Below are 21,066 nucleotides of genomic sequence, written 5' to 3'. Positions count from 1 at the left end.
CAGCGTTTGGCGCGCTGCAAGTCAAGACCCCTACCTGGCAGCTTCAGCGCCCGTGACAACACCGTGGCCATGCTGGAGGCAAGAGACGCGCATGCGCCCGACTCTTCTGCCTCCTGGGAAGTGTAGTTTTGCAGATGGCAGGCATTAAAGTGTTAATGAACTTTAGCGTGCTTGCACGAAAATTACGTAGATGGGAAAACAGCCGACAGTCTGCATTTGTAATTAGCTTTGCAACTGTACATATTTTACGGCTGAGACCGCCTTAAGGTAATCAGCGTAAGGCATTTTGTTTTTCTAAGTGACTGGATCATATGACAAGATGCAAGAGATCCACTCAGCTTTCCCTAAAATGCTGGGTACCAGTTTTTTTATAGGATCCTTTCCGGCTAGGGCACTAAAGAGATGAGCCAAACTTTGCTAATATTGGAATATTGGACTTCTGGGAGATAATTAACATTAGGTTGGCGCATAGTTTGGCGACAGGACTTCTCCTACTCCCCCTCCCATCCTCCCCCCCCCCGACCTCGGCAATTCTAATACAGTAAATCACATTTTTCAATCAAAGGGTTTCAGTTTGTAAGTTCCCTTCCTTAGAAAGAGACAGCTGTGAGGCATTGGGAGGAACGAGAGTCAACAAGTGTTTTGCTGTTTCTTTCACGGTCTGATTATTTTTTTATCCTGCTTTCCGACAGAAAAAGCCAGACCAGACAGAACGCTTCTGCCCTTAATAAACTAGGACTACAATTCCCATTTGGGGAGCCGTATTTTAATGGGGGAGGGGGGAGGTTGGCTGGAAAGGTTGCTTATGTTTCAAACGTTGGGGAAGCGGTCATTAGCAGGCGTCTTCAGAGGAAGCGCCTTCCAAGTGCTTTGCTCCCTAGCCAAAAGTCGTTCAAGGATCGGAGAACGAAAACGAACTTTCCGATCAGGATACTCCCATTAGCGTTTCCGATACTCCCATTAGCGTTTCCGCTTATAGTATGTCCGGGATCAGAATGTTTTTCTACCCCTGGAATGCGTTGCTTGTCTTTTCTAGGGGAATTATGGCGCATCTCTTCTTGGCACCAATATTTTCGATTTTGCAAATAGCACCATCAAGGTTTGTAGTTCATATTGTCATATGAAACTGCCCTTGTTAAAATGTACAGAATATTGTAAATTCCATTTCTAAATAATTATTTATTTATTTATTTAACTTGGATGCTACCCATCTCACCCAGAGATGTTTATTTTTAATAACAAAATGTTCCTGGATCTTTCTTTATGCAGAAAAGTTTGTGTGAGTTATTAAGATATCACAAAACTTACTATCTCTGCACCTTAAAGTCATTTTTAAAAGACATAGGAATGATTTGTTTGTTTTTTAAAGATTGATTCTAAATTAAAACATTGTTTTTCGATAGTTTCCTGGACTTTTTGTTGCAACAATGAAATTTTTCTCTAGCTTCACTGCCTCAGTATAGTGATAGCTCCCACACAAAACCGAGAGTGTGTGAATATTGTATATTATTCTTCATAAATTATATCAATAAATGAAGCATAGAAAAATCTGAATCAAAGGACTTTTCATTTTTTTTATTTGCAAAATGTGAACTAATTGTTTCCCATAGAGAACTCTGTTTGAAATAATATCTATCCAATCTTGAGAAAGAACGTCTGCAGTCTGAAAATTTTACCAGCTGGCTAATGATCTGGAGATTATGTCCCAAGAAAAGATTATGCTTAATTTACGAACAGCCAGGGGTGGGCTGCTACTGGTTTGTCCCCATTTGGGCGAACCGGTATCTAATTTTATCATGTTTAATTACCAGTTCGGTGAACCGGTAAAGCCAACCCCTGGCTGGCCATACCCACCCTGCCCCTCCTAGGAGTCCCCCTGTGGTCCGTTTTGGATGCCGGGTAAGTACAGGGTCCATGTGGAGGCTCAGGAAGGACAAAAAATGGGCCTCCCGGAAGTTGCAAAAGGCTGGAAACAGGCCCGTTTCTGGCCTCCAGAGCTTGGGGAGGCTGTTTTCACCCTCCCGGAGGCTCAAGGAAAGCCTCTAGAGCCTGGGGAGGGCAAAAATGCCCCCCCTGCTATGGTGCAGGAGGCCGACTAGGCCACGCCCACCATGCCATCACCACCCCCAGCAACCAGGCAGACAACTGGTTGCTGAAATTTTTGAAGCCACCCCTGTGAACAGCTGTGGGTTTCTAGTACGTTGCCCAAGATATTTGTACATTGGATAAAATGATGGCATGAATATCTCCCCAATATAAGCCAATTCATTCGTTGAAAAAAAAAAACCATACAGGTTAATGAAAAGCTATCTAAACATTATTGTTAATTATTCTTTTCTGTGCTTTTAGCCATGCCTCTAGCCAGTGCTATTTCAAAGTACATATTTCTTAACAGTGTTTTACATAGGTAAATTTTAGAAGCATAGAAATTGCTATTCAGTATGAAACCATCTGCCATCGCAGCTTTATTAAGTACGCCTTATTTTACTTGTTCAGGTTTTAAATGTTTCCAGGAATGTTGGTTTGCTAAATGGTGATGAAAGAAACTTCAATATGTTTGCCCTTCTAAAATGAAAACAACTGTAAGAAACATGTGATATAGATTATTTTCTGGACATCTCTTAAAACTATTTGTTTTTCTTGGTTTTTTTTTTTTTTTTTTTTTTTTTTTGGCAGCAAGAATTGCTGTTTCCCATTAAGCCAGGGAACACATTTTGACAATCATGGCTTTGAAAGCTCCTTTTATTACACATCTGATATTATACATTATTTTTTTAATACTAGATCCTCTGGCTTAATACTTGTGGCTCTTGGAGACTGCTTTGGAAGCCCATCACAGTGTCCCTGTAACCTCATCCATTAGTTCAGTAGTGAGCAATTGGAAAGATTGATTGTATTGGGAACAGTCTCCAGAAAAATATGTACCTCCCAATAGCCAAACATGTCTACAAATGGCAGTGTGAACTGCTGAAGCAAGATTGAGAAACCCAGGGAAACATGGTTTTTTTCTTAAGAAATTCTGATCAAGGTTGTTTGGTTCTCATTCTGCCAAAGGGTAGCCAGGAGCCCAGAAATATAAAGCAGATCATAAAAATAAAAAGGAAGGTTCTAAGTCTTCTCTATTCTTCCAGCATTTCTGCTTAGAACACAAGGTTTGCAGGTGGACATGTTTGTTGAATGGGTGTGATATGTGTACTTGGACCCCATGTCCCAGTCAAAAGGCAATATTCCATGACTATTCAGAAATTAACTACTTTAAAATAATTTTTGTATTAGTCTGACAAAAAAAATTCTTTCTTTCTTGCACCTGCACATATTTTTAATTAAACAGATTATTTTTCTATGAGAACTGTTCATGATGGACTTCTAACCTCTTTGATTATTAGGGCCCATTATCCACCATTCTTTGCTGGATTACCTCAGAAGAAAGTTGTCAGGTATAAAAGATCAGGTCCACACATGAAGATCCAATTAAACTGATTTAATCATGCCTATGTACAAGAATCTTCTCAACTAATTGTTCATATCTGCTTGGGGTTAGATAAGGGTCAATGGAATTCAAGAGAGATGGGATGTAATTTGCTTGTGGCTTTGAAGGGATTCTAGACTGATCCCTCTTTTAACTTCTCCCACGTTCTGCCACTCCTTCTCCTATACATGCATTTTCATTAAATTGAAAGATCTTATAAAGTCATTTGAATGAAAAGGGAATATAGATATTTATCATGACAGCTGTTGTGACAAATTTGAATGCATAGTAATGCCCTGTGGTGTACTTATCTGCCCTGTCATATTCTTCAGATTCACGAGTGAGTTATTTTCTGATATTTTGGACAATTGTGTAGTAATTTATCTGAATGACATTCAGTTTTGTTTTCAGATATCCCTTCTTTATATTCAATTCAAGTCAGGATTGTGATACAGCACCAATGTGAAAACAAACAGTGTACCAAGTTGGAAAAATACTTTTTATCTTAGACTATTAGAGGTGTCAGATTTCTATAAATCTGATGGATCCTATAAAAGTTAATTCCATATTTACATGCAGACACCTAGAAAGATTAAAGATCTCCAAAATGTTCTGGCTATTTCCATCTTTAGAAGCATCATTCCTGTTTAACAGATCATGTAAACTAAGAATGCCAATTTAAATGTCTAATCAAGAGCAAAATACCTTGAGAACTAGAGTAACTTTTCATCCAAGCCATTATTCAGACATCCAGATCTCCATTTTTGTGCAAACTGATACGCTGAACTTTCCTTTAGGACCTTTATTACTCCAGGCTTCAGTGGAAGGGGGAAAGGCCCTCTTACCTCACCTTACATTCTCCCTGCTGAAGAGAATTATTGTATCCTCATTAAAGATTTGCTAATAAAGCAGCATATCAATAATAAGATGAAGAATGTTTTAACGAGAGCCATCCATCTTGTGCAAGTGAGGAATCAGGAACACTTGCAGAATGGATAGTCTCTCGCTCAATATAAGATCAGGGAGGTGCTATTTCTATCCTTCAATTTCTGCATCACCTATACTACTAACTCACAAAATAAATTGGCAAATGTGACATCATGCAAACCTGTATTGACATTTTCTGTCCCTTTCCATCTATCACAACCTTGAAATCTGAAAATGTTGCCAACTCCACCCCTCAAAGTGCATTCTAAAGAAGCTAAAGGCAGGAAGATCACCAATAAATAAATTGGATAAGCTTTACTTATCACAACAGCAAACCCATAATTAAAGCTTGAACTGATGACCTATAAGGAGACCTATACATTGACTCACCTCCTTCTTCTGTGACTGACGGACAGCTGTTTCACAAATGTCATTTATATGTTCCTCTTTCTCTGAGAGAAAATATATTGCAATATTGCCAAAACACTAAAATAAGATGACAGAGAGTGTTCAGGTTGCGTCTGTTGATCAGTAAGTTCTGATAGCCAATGGTAGGAGCAGTTGTCTATCATATTCATCACAGGAATACAAGGTGGAATATTGTTGTTTTTTTTAATTCTGTATGCAAGGAGCAATGAATATTTAATTCAATGGAAGGGCTATCCCTGATCCCATATGCATCACAATTGGTCTAACAATGCCATATGAGATATCCATGCAAGCACCAACTCTGTGAACTTTAGACTCACTAGACCAGGGGTGGGCAAACTTTTTGGCTCGGGGGCCGCATTGACTTTTAAAATTTGACAGACGGGCTGGGTCAGCACAAGATCTTTTGGGAATCACCCCCTTCCTCCCCCCCTCTTCTCCTCCTTCCCTCCCTCGGAGGGCCCCTGAATCAGGAGTTGCTACCGCCGGCGCGCCCAGTCCGCGTTGCCTCGGGAAGGAAAGGCAAAAAGGAAGAGCCGCGGCGGTGCTTTGCAACGGGAGCAGCGGCACCGGAGGCTCAGGCTCAGCGGCTCCTGGTTTTGCCTTTTCCTTCCCGAGGCAATGCGGGACTGGAGCCGCACGGAGCTGCGCCGGCGGTAGCAACTCCTGACAGCCCCAGCCGGACACCTGAGCGGAGCCCGGGCGAAACTGCCTGTTGCTGCTGCCGGAGCACTGCCGGGTCACCTCCTCCAAGCAGCCTGCCCGCCCACTGGGCTTTCCCTCTGCCGCGCGGCTCGGGCTAGGCGTGAGCGCCCGCGAGTTAAAAGGAAGCCGAAAGTTGCTGGGATGTTGCTCGGGTGCTGGGAGCAGGCTTTTAAAGTGCCGCCCGAGCAAAGTTTAAGCAGCCTGCCCACCCGCCGGGCGGAATCCTTCCTGCTCCTCGGCGGGAAGATGCTCCAGCCTGCAAACTTTGCCTTTGCAAAGTTTAAGCCTGAAGCCCGAAACCAAGCAACTTCCCAGCAACTTTCGGCTTCGTTTTAACTCACGGGCGCCGCGCCTGGCGGAGGGGAAGCCCGGAACCTCCTCCAAGCAGCCTGCCTGCCTGCCCGCTGGGCTTCCCTTCCGCCACGCGGCTCGGGGCCAGGCGCAGCGCCCGCGAGTTAAAAGGAAGCCGAAAGTTGCTAGGAAGTTGCTCGGGTGCTGGGAGCAGGCTTTTAAAGTGCCGCCCGAGCAAAGTTTAAGCCTGGAAGCCCTGAAATCCGAGCAACTTCCCAGCAACTTTCGGCTTCGTTTTAACTCGCGGGCGCCGCGGCTCGGGGCCAGGCGCGAGCACCCGCGAGTTAAAATGAAGCGGAAAGTTGCTGGGAAGTTGCTCGGGTGCTGGGAGCAGGCTTTTAAAGTGCCACCCGAGCAGGACCGCCGAGCCGGGAAACGGAGCACCAAGGCAGGGCAAGGCTCCACCAGCAGCGGCCTAGCTTTAGGTGGCTCCAAGCAGCCCGCCCCGCCCGCCAGGTGGAACCCTTCCCGCTCCTCGGCGGGAAGACGCTCCAGCCTGCAAGCTTTGCCTTTGCAAAGTTTAAGCCTGGAAGCCCCGGAAAAAAAGGGGGATCGGGGGGACTCACCTTCGGAGAGGTCGCACTCAAGGTGATTTTTGAACTCCCAGCCAAGGCCTTTGCAAATTTCTTTTCTTTCCTACCCCTAGATCGCTCCGCACTGTTTTGCAGCTTTGGGGCCACGCGCACAGGGCAATATGCCACGCCCAGCAATTTTTTTTCAGGGTGGGCCGGATTGGACAGACAATGAACCCTTTGCTTCCTGCCACCTTAGTCTTTCTAGTTGGCAACAGGGGGTGGGGTGGGCATTCTGAATTCATCTAAGTTTTCCATCTTGGCCTTCTCCATTTACCATGATTAGCTGCCGAAAGCCATCATTCTGCTAGACAAATAATTCCCTCAACACTGTACAACTATTACAAAGTCTGCACTACTATTACTGTTAATCTTCTCATCACTCCTTATCACCCATCCCCTCCCACTTGTGACTGTATCACTGTAACTTTGTCACTTGTATCCTTACGATTTATATTGACTGTTTCCTAGTATGATTTGATTGTTGATTGTACCCTATGACTATCATTAAGTGTTGTACCTTATGATTCTTGATTCTTAACGAATGTATCTTTTGTTTATGTATACTGAGAGTATTTACACCAAGACAAATTCCTTGTGTGTCCAATCATACTTGGCCAATAAAGTATTCCTGTTCTATTCTATTCTATTCTATTCTATTCTATTCTATTCTATTCTATTCTATTCTATTCTATTCTATTCTATTCTATTCTATTCTGCTAGACCTGCCTCATGGGAGGGAAGAGTAATTCTGATGGGGAAGGCAACATGAAGGTTGGTTTGACTCCGAGGAGTGAAGTGCCAAGACATTGCAGAAAATTGACTGGAGTCTTGGAAAAATAAAGCACAAAAAGAAACTCAAAACTACTCCAGTTTAATTGGGTTAGATATAAGTTGAAGTAGGGAGGATATTTGACAGTTTTTCAAGATTCTGTTACAATACCTTAACAATATCAAAGTACATTCAAAGACTCCTAATAACTCCTGTTTTCTAAATTTGTCTACCTTGAAGGATATATGACTTATTCTGTGGTATCACTGAATTGTCAGTTCACTTTTTAAAGATGAATAAGAACACAGACGCTCAGACACAAAAACTAGTTCTTGTGTTATCACATTATTTCTTTGGAAGTTCTTTCATTGCAGTTTCACTGAACTCCATAATACTTAATCCTAAGTAAACATGTTTAGGATTGTGCTGTTATGAAACTGTTGAGTAATTCTGATTTTGTTTAGTTTGACAATCCAGGAACTTTGAGAGTAAAGAAATGCATGACCAAAAAAAGAAAAAAGAAAAAAACAGAAACGCCCTTCATTTCCTAATTTACTTTGACATAAAAAAGTTTTGGCATAATATATCCTGAATGTTGTAATCAACGAAGAATTAATTTGACAAACAGCAGGATCATCCTGGGGAACAGATTCACAGTTGGCTACAAACTTTGTCTTCCATAAAGGAAAACAACAGAGTAGTAGAAACTACTGTGGACAGCAAACGGGGTTATATCATCATTGGGGCTGCCAAATAATTGTGGAGATATAACGGGAAGTAGAAAGATGAATCAGAAGACATTGGACAGAAGAAGTAGCTTTGAAAAAAGCCAGTTAATTATATTTTCAGTTCTCTGCTATTCCCCTATATGGGGAAGATATGTTTGGCTTGAATGGATAAATTGGGAAGCTGAGAAAGGAGAAATTGGAGGAAGCTCTGAACACAGTTTGGAGAAACATGTGGAATAAAAATCACGATAGTACATAATAGGATACATCACTTATCAGCTGAACATAGAAGAGTGCCTGTGATAGAGAAGAGGAAACAGAGACTTCTTGAGAGCATTGTCCTGTGAAATCCAGGTAAATTTTACATAAACTATCATGCTTTCCTAGCCAGGAATAAAGTAAATGTCCAATATACAAAAGATATTATGTGACCTGTAATATTTCTATCAGGTCCCTGGATGAGTCCAGTTGCCAAAATGTGAAAATGTATGTGTTTTTTTTTTTTACAAATGAGGTAGTAGTTCAAGTGGTTGGAGAGAGAGAGAAAATCTTTGAATAGATCTAAAGAGTTTAGATTCTGGACATATATAGGTTATCTATGTTATGAAATATCTATGCCTCTTTTGAGATATATCTGAAGGACAACATCATAAAGTTTAACTCATTTCGTCATTTATTTATTCCTTCCAAAGCAACTTATTGCTTAACAATATGTATTCAATAATATATAAATTGTAGAAGCTATAAGTGGGGTTGAATCTGTCTTGATGTTATTGCTTCTTTTGTTTACTTGAATTTAATTTATTTATGTAATTTATCTAATTTTCCTTTTCGTTTTCTTCACTTCATATTAAAAAATCCATTTTTCAAAATCTAAAAATAAAAACATAATAAATATAAGGCAGCTATCAAATAACATTCACTCCTAAGTAAATGTGCATAGGCCTGTAGCCTAAGAAGCAATGAATATAGCAGGCAAAGTAAAAAGCACCATTGTTGCATGGCTAGAATAAAAGCCTTTGGGCTTCCAGGAACAAGAAGAAAATTTGAAGCTGCAAAGACAGACTTATGGTATGGTAGGAACATGGAATCTGCATGAAAAATCTCAATAAAATGATCCAGGAAATAAATAAACTAGAGACTGAAATTTCAAAGTCACAGTTACAATATAACAATAGGAAGGATAATGAACTAAATATATAAAAATTACATTAATTTATAATTTGATATAAAATTGGTACCAAATGTTATATAGATGGTACACCACTCCATCAATGATATTTAAATTGAACAAATCTTACAGTAAGAAATTTTGGAAATGCCATGTTACACAAAGACGGGAAGCAGTCCTGGAAACTAAGACTGTCCTGGAGATGTGAAGTTTGGATATTGGATATTTGGATATGGATATTAAGGTACCCCAGAATTAAGGAATAAAGAACTGTTTTGTGAAAGTGTATTGAAGTGGCGACCAGAGAGAGAGAGAAAAAAGGAAATTAGAACTTATAAAATTGGCTTTGAATATTGAAAGAATTAATTTGGAGGTGAAAATCTAGAGGAAAATATTTGAACACAAAAGGCTTAGAATTTAAATTGGATAATTATTGGATTTTTGGCACTAAATAGATGTAAATGCTGGAATAGAATGTGTTGAAAAGAAATAACAGCTAATAATTAGAATTAGCAAAATTAACAAAAGTTTTATCTAAAAAAAGAGGAAGAAGTGAAAGAAAGAGTGGAATGTGGAAACAGAATTGAGAGCATCACCTAATGGTACAGGAAAAATTTCAGTGACTTTTTGAAGTGTCTGGTCCTTTTAAAATTGACTTATAACTTAAAAGAAAATAAGAGGAACTTCATTATAATAAAATAAAAACCCTGAAAAACTCTGAAAAGTGAAATATTAGAATATTACAAGGGGAAGACATCTGAAGAAATTGCTTTGGAACTATCCGGTGCCTTTGGAAAAACCAATAGAAGGAAACTGGAAACAAAGACTAATGGACATTGATTGTTGAAATTAAATATAAAAGATGCTGGTTGAAACAACTTACTGGACGTTTGGATTGTATAATTATCAAGGAAAGTAGGAAAAAAGGAGCAGCCTAAAAATGGGAGAACTATTTGCAGAAGTGAGATTGGATCTACAAGATATGAAAGAAATGATGAAAGTGAATCTGGAAATCTGCAAGACTGCAAAATAAGACAAATACATTTTCTAAAGTCTTCAATTTTAAATTATAAATAGTAAAGAAGGAAAATAGCATAGTAATCCAAATGCAACTACTTAACCAGATATGATGGGATATTATAATCAATAAAAATTGAAAGTGTATTGTTATGAAGAGATTTGAGAGGAAGATTGGTCTCCTAAGGCCCTGAAAATGTAATAAGTGAAATTTCTATTTGAAGGTTTACCATTTACATTTTATAGAATCCACAGTCACGAAGATAGTTTTTTCCCCAGATACAAGGAAGATTATTTCTGCCTTTTATATCCTCAACGGAGAAAGATTTGAAATATTTTATCTCATAGGAGTGAATCAGTAAAGGGATGGGAGCTGTTAGATTGCCTCCACTTTCATTTATTTGACCTATGAGATTTATGCTACAATTTCAGCCTTTTGCTATAATAAACTTTGATCTGTCTCTGCTGGGAGAAAATGATCAAGCATTTTCATTACCAATGTAATATAAAAAGGAGTAGCAGTTTATTTAGAAAGAAGAATGTTCAATTATTAATAAGAATTGGCAGAGAAAGTCACTAAGGATAATATTAGTGAAATATAGTGCTGTTCAACAAATGGATTAAGAAAAATCTTCAGCAGTTTGTAGAAAATCAGTGAGCCTGTCCATATTTCGCATGAGAGAAATGTTCACAAATCTTTGCTGTGACAGAAATATTGCTATATAATTCCTCCTATATGATGTTACCAACAACATTTGGGGTGAAACTTGTAAGCCACTATGCACATTTTATTTCAGAGATCATGGTACCTGCTTTCACTTAACCTGCCTAAAACTCTGACATTAAGATCAAAGATACATTGCATACTTAAGCACTTGTCAATAATCAAATTTCCAAAACTTTTTTTTTAACTGACTTACTTCTTTTCTGTAATGTCATATTACCAGAAAGGAGTAACGTCATTAATCTAAAAACTGTGAAACTTCCACCATGTACTTATGGGATGGGAAAGCATGAAATAAATTTTAATGTTCCATTGAGTATTAACTCTTCTTAAACTATCGCTGCAGTCCCCAATCTGGAAAAGTGCGCATCTTTGCTCATATTTGAATCAATTCCCAATAATTCCTAAGAGTATTCAGAAGAGAGGTTATGATGATTTCTAGGTCATTAAGTAATGCAAATCATACTTAATTGGAAGGATAATTTAAGTTTTTTCAAGCTTAGCATAAGTAATTGACACATGCATTCTACATGAAATATCTACTTTTTCATTTCTCATATGAGAACTTAGTTTATAATGATATAAACCTTGTGAATTATTACCAGTAATCCTGAGAGTACTGGGGTTTCTTTTAATCCTCTGCAATTTAACAGAACTAACAGAATTAGCACAACTGCTTACTGACTGCTAGAAGCTCTCATTATAGCAATCATCAGATATCCATATAATGCAAAATCTGTCACAGTTCAATTCATGGAACCTACATAAGATACACAGATGGCCTTCCAGCTGTTTTAGCACTAACACAGAAGTGGATTGCCATTGCTTTGGATGGTTTCCTAATTTCCCAATATAGCCTAAAGTCTGGGAAATTCTTTGTAATTCTTATTTAATTATAATCACCTGCTCAGCTTTTTCAAGGTGGCTAAGGCTGACTGGGTATTGCCACCAATTGTGATCAGCTGTACACCCAGCTCAACAAAAATCAAATGTGAGATGCAATAATGATGAGTAGCCATTTTCACACAATTATGCTAATCCATTGGAGGAAAAACAGCAAAAGATCATCTGGTATTTACAAGTACAGTATAGTTCAGTGCTTAAGAACATCCTGATCTTGAAATGAATTGACTTCTTCCACTTCTTTCAGAGTCTAGTCCTTGGTTCATTGCAGTGAACCAGAAAAGCAGGATAGGATTAGAGATAGGTGGCACTTAGCCTTCTAATCCAATAATTGTGCCAATTGAGAAGAAATGGGGAAGGATTAACCTTCCCTTGCAATTGTATTAGTTCCTTATTAGGGCACAGATTGTTGTATTGGTTCCAAGGAAGTTAAGGAATGGAAAGACTTGCATACATGAGCCACATTATCTTTCCTTAAAGCGATATTTGTGAAAACTAACAGAACAAATGGAGTCACTATGTTACTAATATGTCAATTGTCTAATGATCTTTATCCAATAAGATCAAATTTCACTAAATTGGGCAAAATTATGGGGCTGGGAAAATTACATTTGGCATCACATAGCAGGTTTTAAGGAAGTTTCATTCATTCTCTCTTTAGTGATCTCTACAACCTGCTATTTTTTCCAAAGTTAAAAAAATAGCCAAAGATATAATTCGTCATGTGTAGAATATAACACTATAGCCACAGCAAGGGCTTATATTCTGTTGTCCCAAAAGTGCTTTTTCAAGAGGCAACTGGACTTTCTGATTTTTCTTTGAAGATGTTTTGCTTCTCATCCAAGAAACTTCTTCAGAAACATCTTCAAAGAAAAACAAGAAAGTCTAGTTGCCTCTTGAAAAAGCACTTTTGGGACAACCATGACCTGGAAGACTGAGAATCTCCATAGACGTTTAACTTATATTGTGTTATTTCTGCTTCTTTGAATTAGCTTTTTTCTTCTTTTTAAAAGAAACTCAGAATTGGATTATATTTTCTTGACCTAGAAGATGAAGGTTCTGACCAAGCTCATCATAGGTGCTCTCCCACTTCTTCTCTTGTTCCACTTCCTGCCCAATAGCCTTTGTCAGAAGGAGTTTCTGGATCAGATTCAGGAATGGGACTACAGAGACGGAGGTAAGTGGTGCAATTAGGCAAGAATACAGTAGTTGTGGAACATTAGATGAGTCACATTCTTGAGGGAGGAAGGCTATCTATGTTTGCCTGTTTAACCCTCTAAAGATTTCATGAGCACATATGGTTCTGTATTAGTACAAACATGAATGTTTTTGTAAGGTACTGAATGATTCCTTTATTTTTACAATGAGTACAGAGCACTAAACTACAAACAAATGCAAGATGAAAATGTTATCCATATAACGGTACATCTGGTATTATAATAATATAATACGAAGTCACAATATAATTTCTAAATTCAATCAGTTTTTCAAATCACATAATCAGATCCGATAAAACAGGTGAATCGATTTGAATTTATCTGCCAATTTAATGACCATTTCTCCTATACAGAAAAGCTTTTCCCAGATCAGATTTTTTCAGATTGAATCAACTGAATACAACAATCCAATTCAGAGAGCCATCATTCTAGTGAGATTTAACTTGATTTGCACAACTCAAGAATGTAATATAAAAATTGGAAGAGCACATATCTTTCAAAATTCTCTATAAAATACTGGTGATTAATTTCATCGAAGTTCTCCATGAGAAATAAGTAAACTGTAAAATTTCTCAACAGCATATCTCATGCTCATTAGACCACAATGAAAAAATAATTTCATTATATTGTCCTTTAGAAATAAAGGGAAGCTGGCTGCAGACTTGGGAAAAACAATTGTACAATAAATGGAGGGGAATTTACTCAATCGCTGGGCCCCTTATAAAATAAGTATTAAAAAGCTACATCAGCAATCAACATTTTTCCTTTGAAATAATCTGTGAATTAAGCTTTATCAAATAGGTGGGGGAGGGGAATCCAAACAATTTTTCTTCTCATCACTATTTTCATGCTATATTGAAAGTTTTCATAGAGTAATTACAATAGTTAAGCCACTGCCCCTGCATTTTTAACCCTGAAACAGTTGTCTTTCCTCAATAGATTGCCATTGCTTTTGTGAAATATTGCATATCCCCAATATCTTGCAACTGGACAAACAAAAATTACTCCAGTTTGTATTGTCAGTGCAATTATTGCTGGGATCTATTTTAGGCAAAATCTGTCACATTCATTTAGTATAATCCCCACTGAATAGCTACATCTTAGTAAAATACTAAATAAGTTTGTAAAGTTAGAGGTTTGGACATTCCTATCTATGCTTATGTAGCACTTTTGAAAATATCCAATCAGGACTTTTATTCTCTTCATTTTTATTCTTTGAAATGTGTAAACACATCTCCAGCAATGAAGCATAGACAGTTCCCCTACTTATTCAAAAGCTTAAACCCAAGAAGAGTTGTCTCCATAGAAACCCTATCTCAGTTGGCCAGCTTTTCCAAGTTTTATGCAGACATTGAGATAAGAGTGCTGGAACACACTGGTGCACTAAAGATAAAAACCTAAGTGTTGGGAGAACGCTACAAAGAAACAAATTGGCAGGAACTCTTGTTCCCAGAAGCCAGCAGTGCAAACTAGTCAGTCTGCAGGAGTACAGAAGAGAAGCTGTGGATAATGGATCAGCCACTCACATTTCTAAAAAGTCTAAAAACTAATCTTAGAAAACTGAAAGCAGTCTTGCGCATATGTATGAAGAAAATCTTAATGGAGTAGGTCTCATCTAGCATTCTCCTTTCTCTCCCTGCCTCCCCTCCTAGTGAGGGGCCCTGGTGCTCTCTGTTGCCTGCTTGTTTTCTTGCAGACATTTCACTGCCAAACTAGGTAACATCATGGTGCTAATTTGGGTAATGAAATGTCTGCATGAAAACAAGCAAGCTCAGAGAGCACCAAAAACCCCTAATTTCAACTCTGAGCTACAAATATTCTCCTTTATCACCCTCCCAGTACTGGCCATAAGCAGAACTTGAATAACATGTACCTTTATTGCAGGTTACACTATTTAAAGCTGTTATTAATTCACAAAGGTAGCTTTGTATCGATAGTTGATAAGAAAACTATTTTGTTTTCAAGTCTTTGTTTTTCCCTGCACCATCATATCAATTTTGGTTCTGTAGCTGACAAGGTCAACGTTCAAGGAACCAAGAGCATCACACGCCTGTTGGAGAAGTGGGGGAACAGCATCTTTTGGCAAATAAAGTTCTCTTTGTTAAGTCACCCTGACACTCTGCTGCCAGAACTGTCTAGGTAAGAATAAGAGAAAGGCAGTTCATCTTTCTGTATAATCTGTCCTTTATAGGAAAGACTACCGAGTTTCTCATAAAATAAGGCCGGGTCTTATATTTTTTTGAACCCCAAAAAAACAGCTAGGCCGTCTTTTCGGGGGTGACTTAATTCCCCCCCTTGCATCCTCATCTAGAGCGCCCCGCGGGCAGCCTCGCCACCAGCCGCTCCTAACGGGTGATCATGGCGAAGCGCAGAGAGCTCCCTACTCCCACCAAACACCTTTGCTGCAGACCCAAGACCTTTGGCACCCGCCGCTGTTGCTTTCCCTTCTGCCCATTCCGCCGTCACGTTTGGAGCTGCCGCTTCTGTGTTTGGAGCTGCAGCCATGTTTGGAGTGGCGGCGGTGCTCCAAATGGAGGTGCTCCAAATGGCGGTGGTGCTCCAAACAGCAGCAGTGCTCCAAACGGGGAAGCAGCAGCTCCAAACGCGGTGGCAGCTCCAAATGCGGACATGGCAACTCCAAACAGCAGCAGTGCTCCAAACAGCAGTGGTGTTCCAAACGCAGAAGCGGCAGCTCCAAACGCAGCGGCAACTCCAAATGCAGAAGCGGCAGCTCCAAATGGCAGCGGTGCTCCAAACAGCAGGGGTGCTCCAAACGTGGAAGTGGCAGCTCCAAACGCGGCGGTGGCATGGGCAGAAGGGAAATCAACAGCGGTGGGCGTTGAAGGTCTTGGGTCTTCAGCAAAGGTGCTTGGCAGGAGTAGGGCGCTCTCCGCGCTCTGCCATGATCGCCCATTAGGAATTGCTGCCCATGGGGCGCTCCTAACGGCAAGTCCCCCCGCCCTTCCCCCCATTTCGCATGTTTTAAAATAGGCCTAAATTTGGGGGGAGGGGCTTAATTTCATTTTATGCCTAGAAAACATGCTGGGTCTTCCTATTGGGGGAGGTCGTATTGTTGGAGAAACACGGTAGATTAACATAGATGTGGAGATTCTGTAGCTCACACCTATTGCTGCTGAACTGCAGCTCCAGACTTTTCTTGCCATTTAACACCCAAGGCTCTAAGAGACTCCATGGTATGTCAGAAATTGGGCGGAGGGTTGTTTCACTTTCCACTTGCTTGAGATTCATTTCACTTGTATGTACTGTACTTCCATGAAGACAAAATGAGCCATCAATTATCATGTCTTCTGCTGGAATCAGGGGTGGGATTCTACCAGTTCACACCTATTCGATAGAACCGGTTATTAACATTCTGAGCAGTTTGGAGAACCGGTTGTTAGAAGGAATTAGGAAGGCAGGAAGGAAACATTCTGGTGTTGCTTACAGAAACTGCCTCTCCGTTAACCCTTATTACATTCTTGGCAGGACTAGACTTCCTGTCTCTGGAACGTCACTGGAAATTTTTTCCCCTCCTTTGCTGGTACTTTCCTTGTGTGGAGTGACCATTCAAAGTTACAATGGCACTGAAAAAAGTGATTTATGACCATTTTTCACACTTACAACTGTTACAGCATCCCCACAGTCATGAGAGGCCAGGCGAGGAGATGCATGCCTCGATGTGAGTGATATTGAGTTGGCCACACCCAGCCAATAACATGGCCACCAAGCCACGGCCACAAACTAAGCCACACCCACAGTTTAAACCAGTTGTTTAAAAAATTGAATCCCATCCCTGGCTGGAACCACATACTCTGTAGTTAGTGTGTGCATTCATGTGTGTCTGTTTTCTAGAAATAAAAACAGCAAATATAATGCCATTATAGAAATGTGTAAAGGGGTTTAGAATTATGCTGGCACCTATAAGATTTGCCTACAAGAGAACAGGCAAAAGTCTGAGCAGGACTGAAGAAGCAAGATAGTTCAGCTGACTTCCAAGTAAATGTGGGAAGGATCAGGCTGCATCTCCTATAGATAAATCTAACCTGGCTTAGATAATAATGCTTCAGTTTAACAAATAAGTTAGATTAGTAAAGGTAAAGAGATAAGTGATTGTCTGTCCACCAGAAAGCAAGAAATTGCTGTTCATCATTCAAAAGTAGCTGAACAAAACTGAGAAAAATAGAATGAGAGAGAGTGGGGTGGGGTGTGTAGGATTGGATAAAGATTATATGAGAGAGGAGGTGCAAGAGGAGGACTGGTTCCCATTGACAACAAATAAATTATTGCACTTACCTCTTTTTAAATAACAAGGATGGAATTTTTAATGTTAGAAAAAGATGAGAGCTATTTGCTTATAATGTTTCAATGGTGCCAGTTGTGAGCATGAAATGCTCCCCTGTGTAAAATATGCTCTTAAAGTAAATGCAAAGTGGTAGCTAGGTGTACAGGAGTCTCCAAAAGGATTTTAAATGTCATGCTAAATACATAATAAAATGCCTATCCTAATCCATTTTCCAAAGATTAAAGATGCATTCAGCATGAGTCTCTGTCTCTCCCTCTCCCTCTCTTTCTTTTTCTTTCATATAGCCATGCACACAGACACTGGATAGATCATTACCTGGGCTGACTGAAATCAGTAGGCAGGCATTTATATAAACACAAGTAGAATAAACAGTTTTTAAAAATCCTTTTATCAGAAAGTACTTCAGACAGATGAATTCAAGCAAATTATGATCCATAGAAAAATATCAACATAATTGTTTCTCTTTGCTTGTTCTCTAAAATGAGTATCAAATAAATAAAATACCATTAGTCTATGTAATAAGGGTTACTGAAATAACATATATGAAGCACTTTAATATTCAAACGATCCTCTATCAGTTATTATTAATTTTAGAATGCATATTTGTTTCTGATGACTAATGCTAATCATATGAAGGATAATGTGGTCTATTTTAACATCATGAGATTCAAACCCTAACAATTTATGCCAATATATGTATCTGCAGTTCATGACATATCTCTGCAGTATTCAAGTATTTTGCACTGTTGGCAGTTTAGACATCTTTAATGCTGAATTTGGATTGTAGGCTACTTCGTAAAATGTCCTGGTCAGAGTCATGCATTATTCATGTACATAATATTATTCAGGGATTTTATTTTCTGTCAGTCAATGTATCTTCTTTCCAGGCTAGCATACAACTGCATATTAACCTGTAATATTTTAAATATCCATCTATGTTATGCTTTTAAAGCAGGGCTGTCAAACTTGCGGCCTGCAGGCCAGATATGTCACGTGGTGGCCATGTCCCTGCCCAGTTTAGCGAAGGAGGGAAAAGTCCTGATACCTCACATGATGCCGCTGTGACAAAGTGAGTTTGACACCCCTGTTTTAAAGCAAGTTTAATATTCAATGTGCCCCACCTGTCAAAAGATTCTGTTGCTTCCTCTGTGGTAAAGTATATCTAAATCTGGAACAAATAAAAAAACCCAACCAGTGTAAGCTTTGGTGGATCTCAGGGGAAATCTGGTTAATCCAACTAGCAAAACTGGATGTGTTTTCCTGTCAAAAGCTAACTAGTTATCCAGAGGAGTTGAATTACATCTCCCTGTCTAAACTGTCAGTGCCATACTGGCTAGGAATAATGGCAGAAATTGCAGTCTGCCATATCTGAAGAATTCCAGGAAGGGAAAGGCTGCTCTGAATTTGTTGATACTTTATCATAAACTATGACATATGATTCGTTGCAGTATGCCATTGCTTGTCAATAAATTGCTATGGTTTCTGTTGAATACTGATCTGTACATCACCTCATGACACTTTTTTTAAATCTGCAGCCTCCGCCCTGCTTCAGAAGCAATTGATAATCTCCTGAAACAAGTGAATTCAATAAAGTCAAGATTAGCAGAACTGAATGAGAGGCTTAGGATAATAGAAAGGGCTCCGTTTGTTATCCGTTACAAGGCCAGGAGTCAAAAGTTTACTAATCTCCAGCTGCAACGACTACCAGAGAAGAGGACACATGCATGGAGGCGAGCTCAGAGGGATTAAATTGTTTTTATGAAGGAAGAAGACTAGCAAATTCCTGAGATTTTTAAGAAACCACACAATAAAAGCCTGGTTAAAAGGACATAGGTTTAATGCTAATTCACTGAAAATGCTTCTCCTCATGAATGCTTCTTAAACATGTGACTTCTTGCTATTTGAAAAAATAATTCCTTCTTCCTCTTCAACTGTTGTTTTCAATCCTATTTCTAAATTCAGTGAAGCACCATTTCTATAGAACACAATGTTGGAAGAAATGTCCATCTGGGTTCAGTTTCAAGTGGAAAGAAAGACACTGGAAACATGGAGACTGCTTGGAAGGATGGTTTAATGGTGGACAGGACCACATGGAGTTTGAAGTCCTGGGCAAAATGGAGCACATGGGTGAGAGAGGGAGAGAGATTTATACCCTCTGTTGGGCTTTGAACTTGCTTCCTGTTCCATGGCAAGAAATGCATTCTGATTGGTTGTCGGACTCCCATGGGGCCATGCAGGGGTAACTCTGTAGGTTGTCTTGAGTCCCAGGCTTGGTTGAATCTTGCTGGGTGATGTAATGTCCCCAGGTGATATCACAATGTAGTGAGCTCTGCTGTTAGATGAGTAGAGGGCTAATCCTATCATATCCTGAGGGCCATGTCTTAAACCCATCATCCTGGAGCTTAAGCGGGGTGGAACAGGGAGCTGCTTTGTCTTTAAAAACATGTTTCTCCTTTTCTCATGCAGGGAAATATAATATTCTGCCTTTTTAATATTTCTTAGAATATTTAATTCTTTTAGGAGAGGGGTGGGTGCTAACTTTCTACAAGAAACAAACAAAAATCTCCAGTCTTTAGGTTGGTCCATGTAGCTCACGAAGTCTCAAGAAATATCCATTCCCACTGTGAGTTTTCAATACATATAAGCTGTGTACTAAGATTCAAAATGTTGATGTATCGGCATTCAATTTAATTTTGTACTTCAAAATTATTGATTTGATCTTGATTTGCTTTGAGATTCAGGTTTAAAAAAACAAGTCTAAAAGCATTCTTTAGAAAGAGAATAGTCAGATGGTTGTTATGAGAAGAAGCAAAAAAAAAAAGATCAGGAAAGTTTTGCAAGGGAATCAAATGGTTGTGAAACTAGTCTGCTGAACCTTGGGGAAGAATGTTTGACTCTGTGGTTTTCTGGTTAAAGGAGTATATTTTTGTTTGTTGAATACATGTCTGAGGAGGAAGCTTATAATAGTAGCTGATTCAATGATCAGATAAGAGCAAGAAGAGTCACATTCCTCAGCTAGCAGCTCATTCTTAGCTAATAGGCTTTGGAAAAAGGACGTGTAGCTAGGACATTTCAACCACAACAAGAAGCAACAGAACTAACAAAAATTAGAGGGGGGCAGAACTGCAAGGGAGAGGGAACAAACAAATGAGTTTTATCATTTGTTGGAATCATAATAGTGAAGTTTACCACCAGGTTTGACTATTTCACTGAGTATCATGCTAATTTCATAGTTTACAAATGTAGGCATCTTTCTTACTAAAAGGTTCTTTCTTACTAGAAGGTATGGGAAGCCTGCATTTCTTTTCTTTTTTTTTAGGATTCATCAGAAATGGTGAAAATGACACGGATATTGCATAAAAGCCAGAAGAAAGAACATTGGAAGAGGAGGATCTGAAGAAAAAAAAGAAGGCACCATGTTGGGAGCAGAGAGTATAAAGATACATGGCAATAAATAGTGAAGTAGAACAACGGTCACCAACCGGTGGGCCGCAGAGAAATCTCACCCCCAGAGCACCCCCCAAAGCCATTAATCCAGACTGTGCAGAAACACAAGGCTGTGCCGCCCACATGGCCTGCGGGAACTCTCCCTGCTCACTCACTCCTTACCCAGCAAACTTACCTGCTAAATTGCTATTTTTCCTTTTTCTGAACATCAGCTGTTCTGCTGTACTAGGAGATTTTCGATTAGCTAGGAAGCAGGAAATGGTTGTTTTTTTTGCTTTCTAGCTAATCTTTAGATCTTCGGCTCTACTTTTAAGCACAGCTGAACCTCCCT

At 39.4% G+C, this 21,066-nt stretch overlaps 2 protein-coding genes across 7 annotated transcripts in view; one reads left to right on the top strand and one right to left on the bottom strand.

Annotated features, from left to right (window-relative positions):
- FAM234B (family with sequence similarity 234 member B) overlaps positions 1-209 on the bottom strand; it is a 28,979-nt gene extending 28,770 nt beyond the window's left edge. Inside the window, exon 1 of one of the 2 annotated variants that reach the window (XM_026694587.2) lies at positions 35-209. In XM_026694587.2, the coding sequence (XP_026550372.1) occupies positions 35-71 (37 nt within the window). In that variant the 5' untranslated portion in view covers positions 72-209. The remainder of the gene's footprint in view (positions 1-34) is intronic. The other variant, XM_087968198.1, reaches the window with a different exon arrangement.
- Positions 205-19,116, top strand: LOC148130211 (uncharacterized). 5 transcript variants are annotated; one of them, XM_087968201.1, is made up of 5 exons: positions 205-267; positions 7,177-8,307; positions 12,782-12,945; positions 14,995-15,124; positions 18,824-19,116. In XM_087968201.1, the coding sequence occupies exons 3-5, from the start codon at positions 12,819-12,821 to the stop codon at positions 19,035-19,037; spliced, it is 471 nt and encodes a 156-aa protein (XP_087824327.1). In that variant the 5' UTR covers positions 205-267; positions 7,177-8,307; positions 12,782-12,818; the 3' UTR covers positions 19,038-19,116. The 5 variants fall into 5 exon arrangements, with proteins under 5 accessions (XP_087824327.1, XP_087824329.1, XP_087824328.1 ...); XM_087968203.1 differs by lacking the exon at positions 205-267 and adding an exon at positions 957-1,099 and having other exon boundaries at positions 12,819-12,945; XM_087968202.1 differs by lacking the exon at positions 205-267 and adding an exon at positions 957-1,099 and having other exon boundaries at positions 12,816-12,945.
- Positions 19,117-21,066: the final 1,950 nt, after the last annotated feature.

Source organism: Notechis scutatus, chromosome 6 (assembly GCF_049901735.1).
Source record: "Notechis scutatus isolate UNSWTSFEM ecotype Mainland chromosome 6, rNotScu1.2, whole genome shotgun sequence".
NCBI classification, from domain to species: domain Eukaryota; kingdom Metazoa; phylum Chordata; class Lepidosauria; order Squamata; family Elapidae; genus Notechis; species Notechis scutatus.
The sequence above is the reverse complement of the archived record's forward strand: the minus strand, read 5'-3'. Positions and strand labels throughout refer to the sequence as shown.

What these genes read in the sequence shown, in the direction of transcription:
- LOC148130211 (XM_087968201.1), top strand. Translation starts at nt 12,819, where the DNA reads ATGAAGGTTCTGACCAAGCTCATCATAGGTGCTCTCCCACTTCTTCTC. An exon ending in ATGGGACTACAGAGACGGAG is followed by an intron (nt 12,946 to 14,994) that starts GTAAGTGGTGCA and finishes TTGGTTCTGTAG; the next exon opens with CTGACAAGGTCAACGTTCAA. An exon ending in CTGCTGCCAGAACTGTCTAG is followed by an intron (nt 15,125 to 18,823) that starts GTAAGAATAAGA and finishes TTAAATCTGCAG; the next exon opens with CCTCCGCCCTGCTTCAGAAG.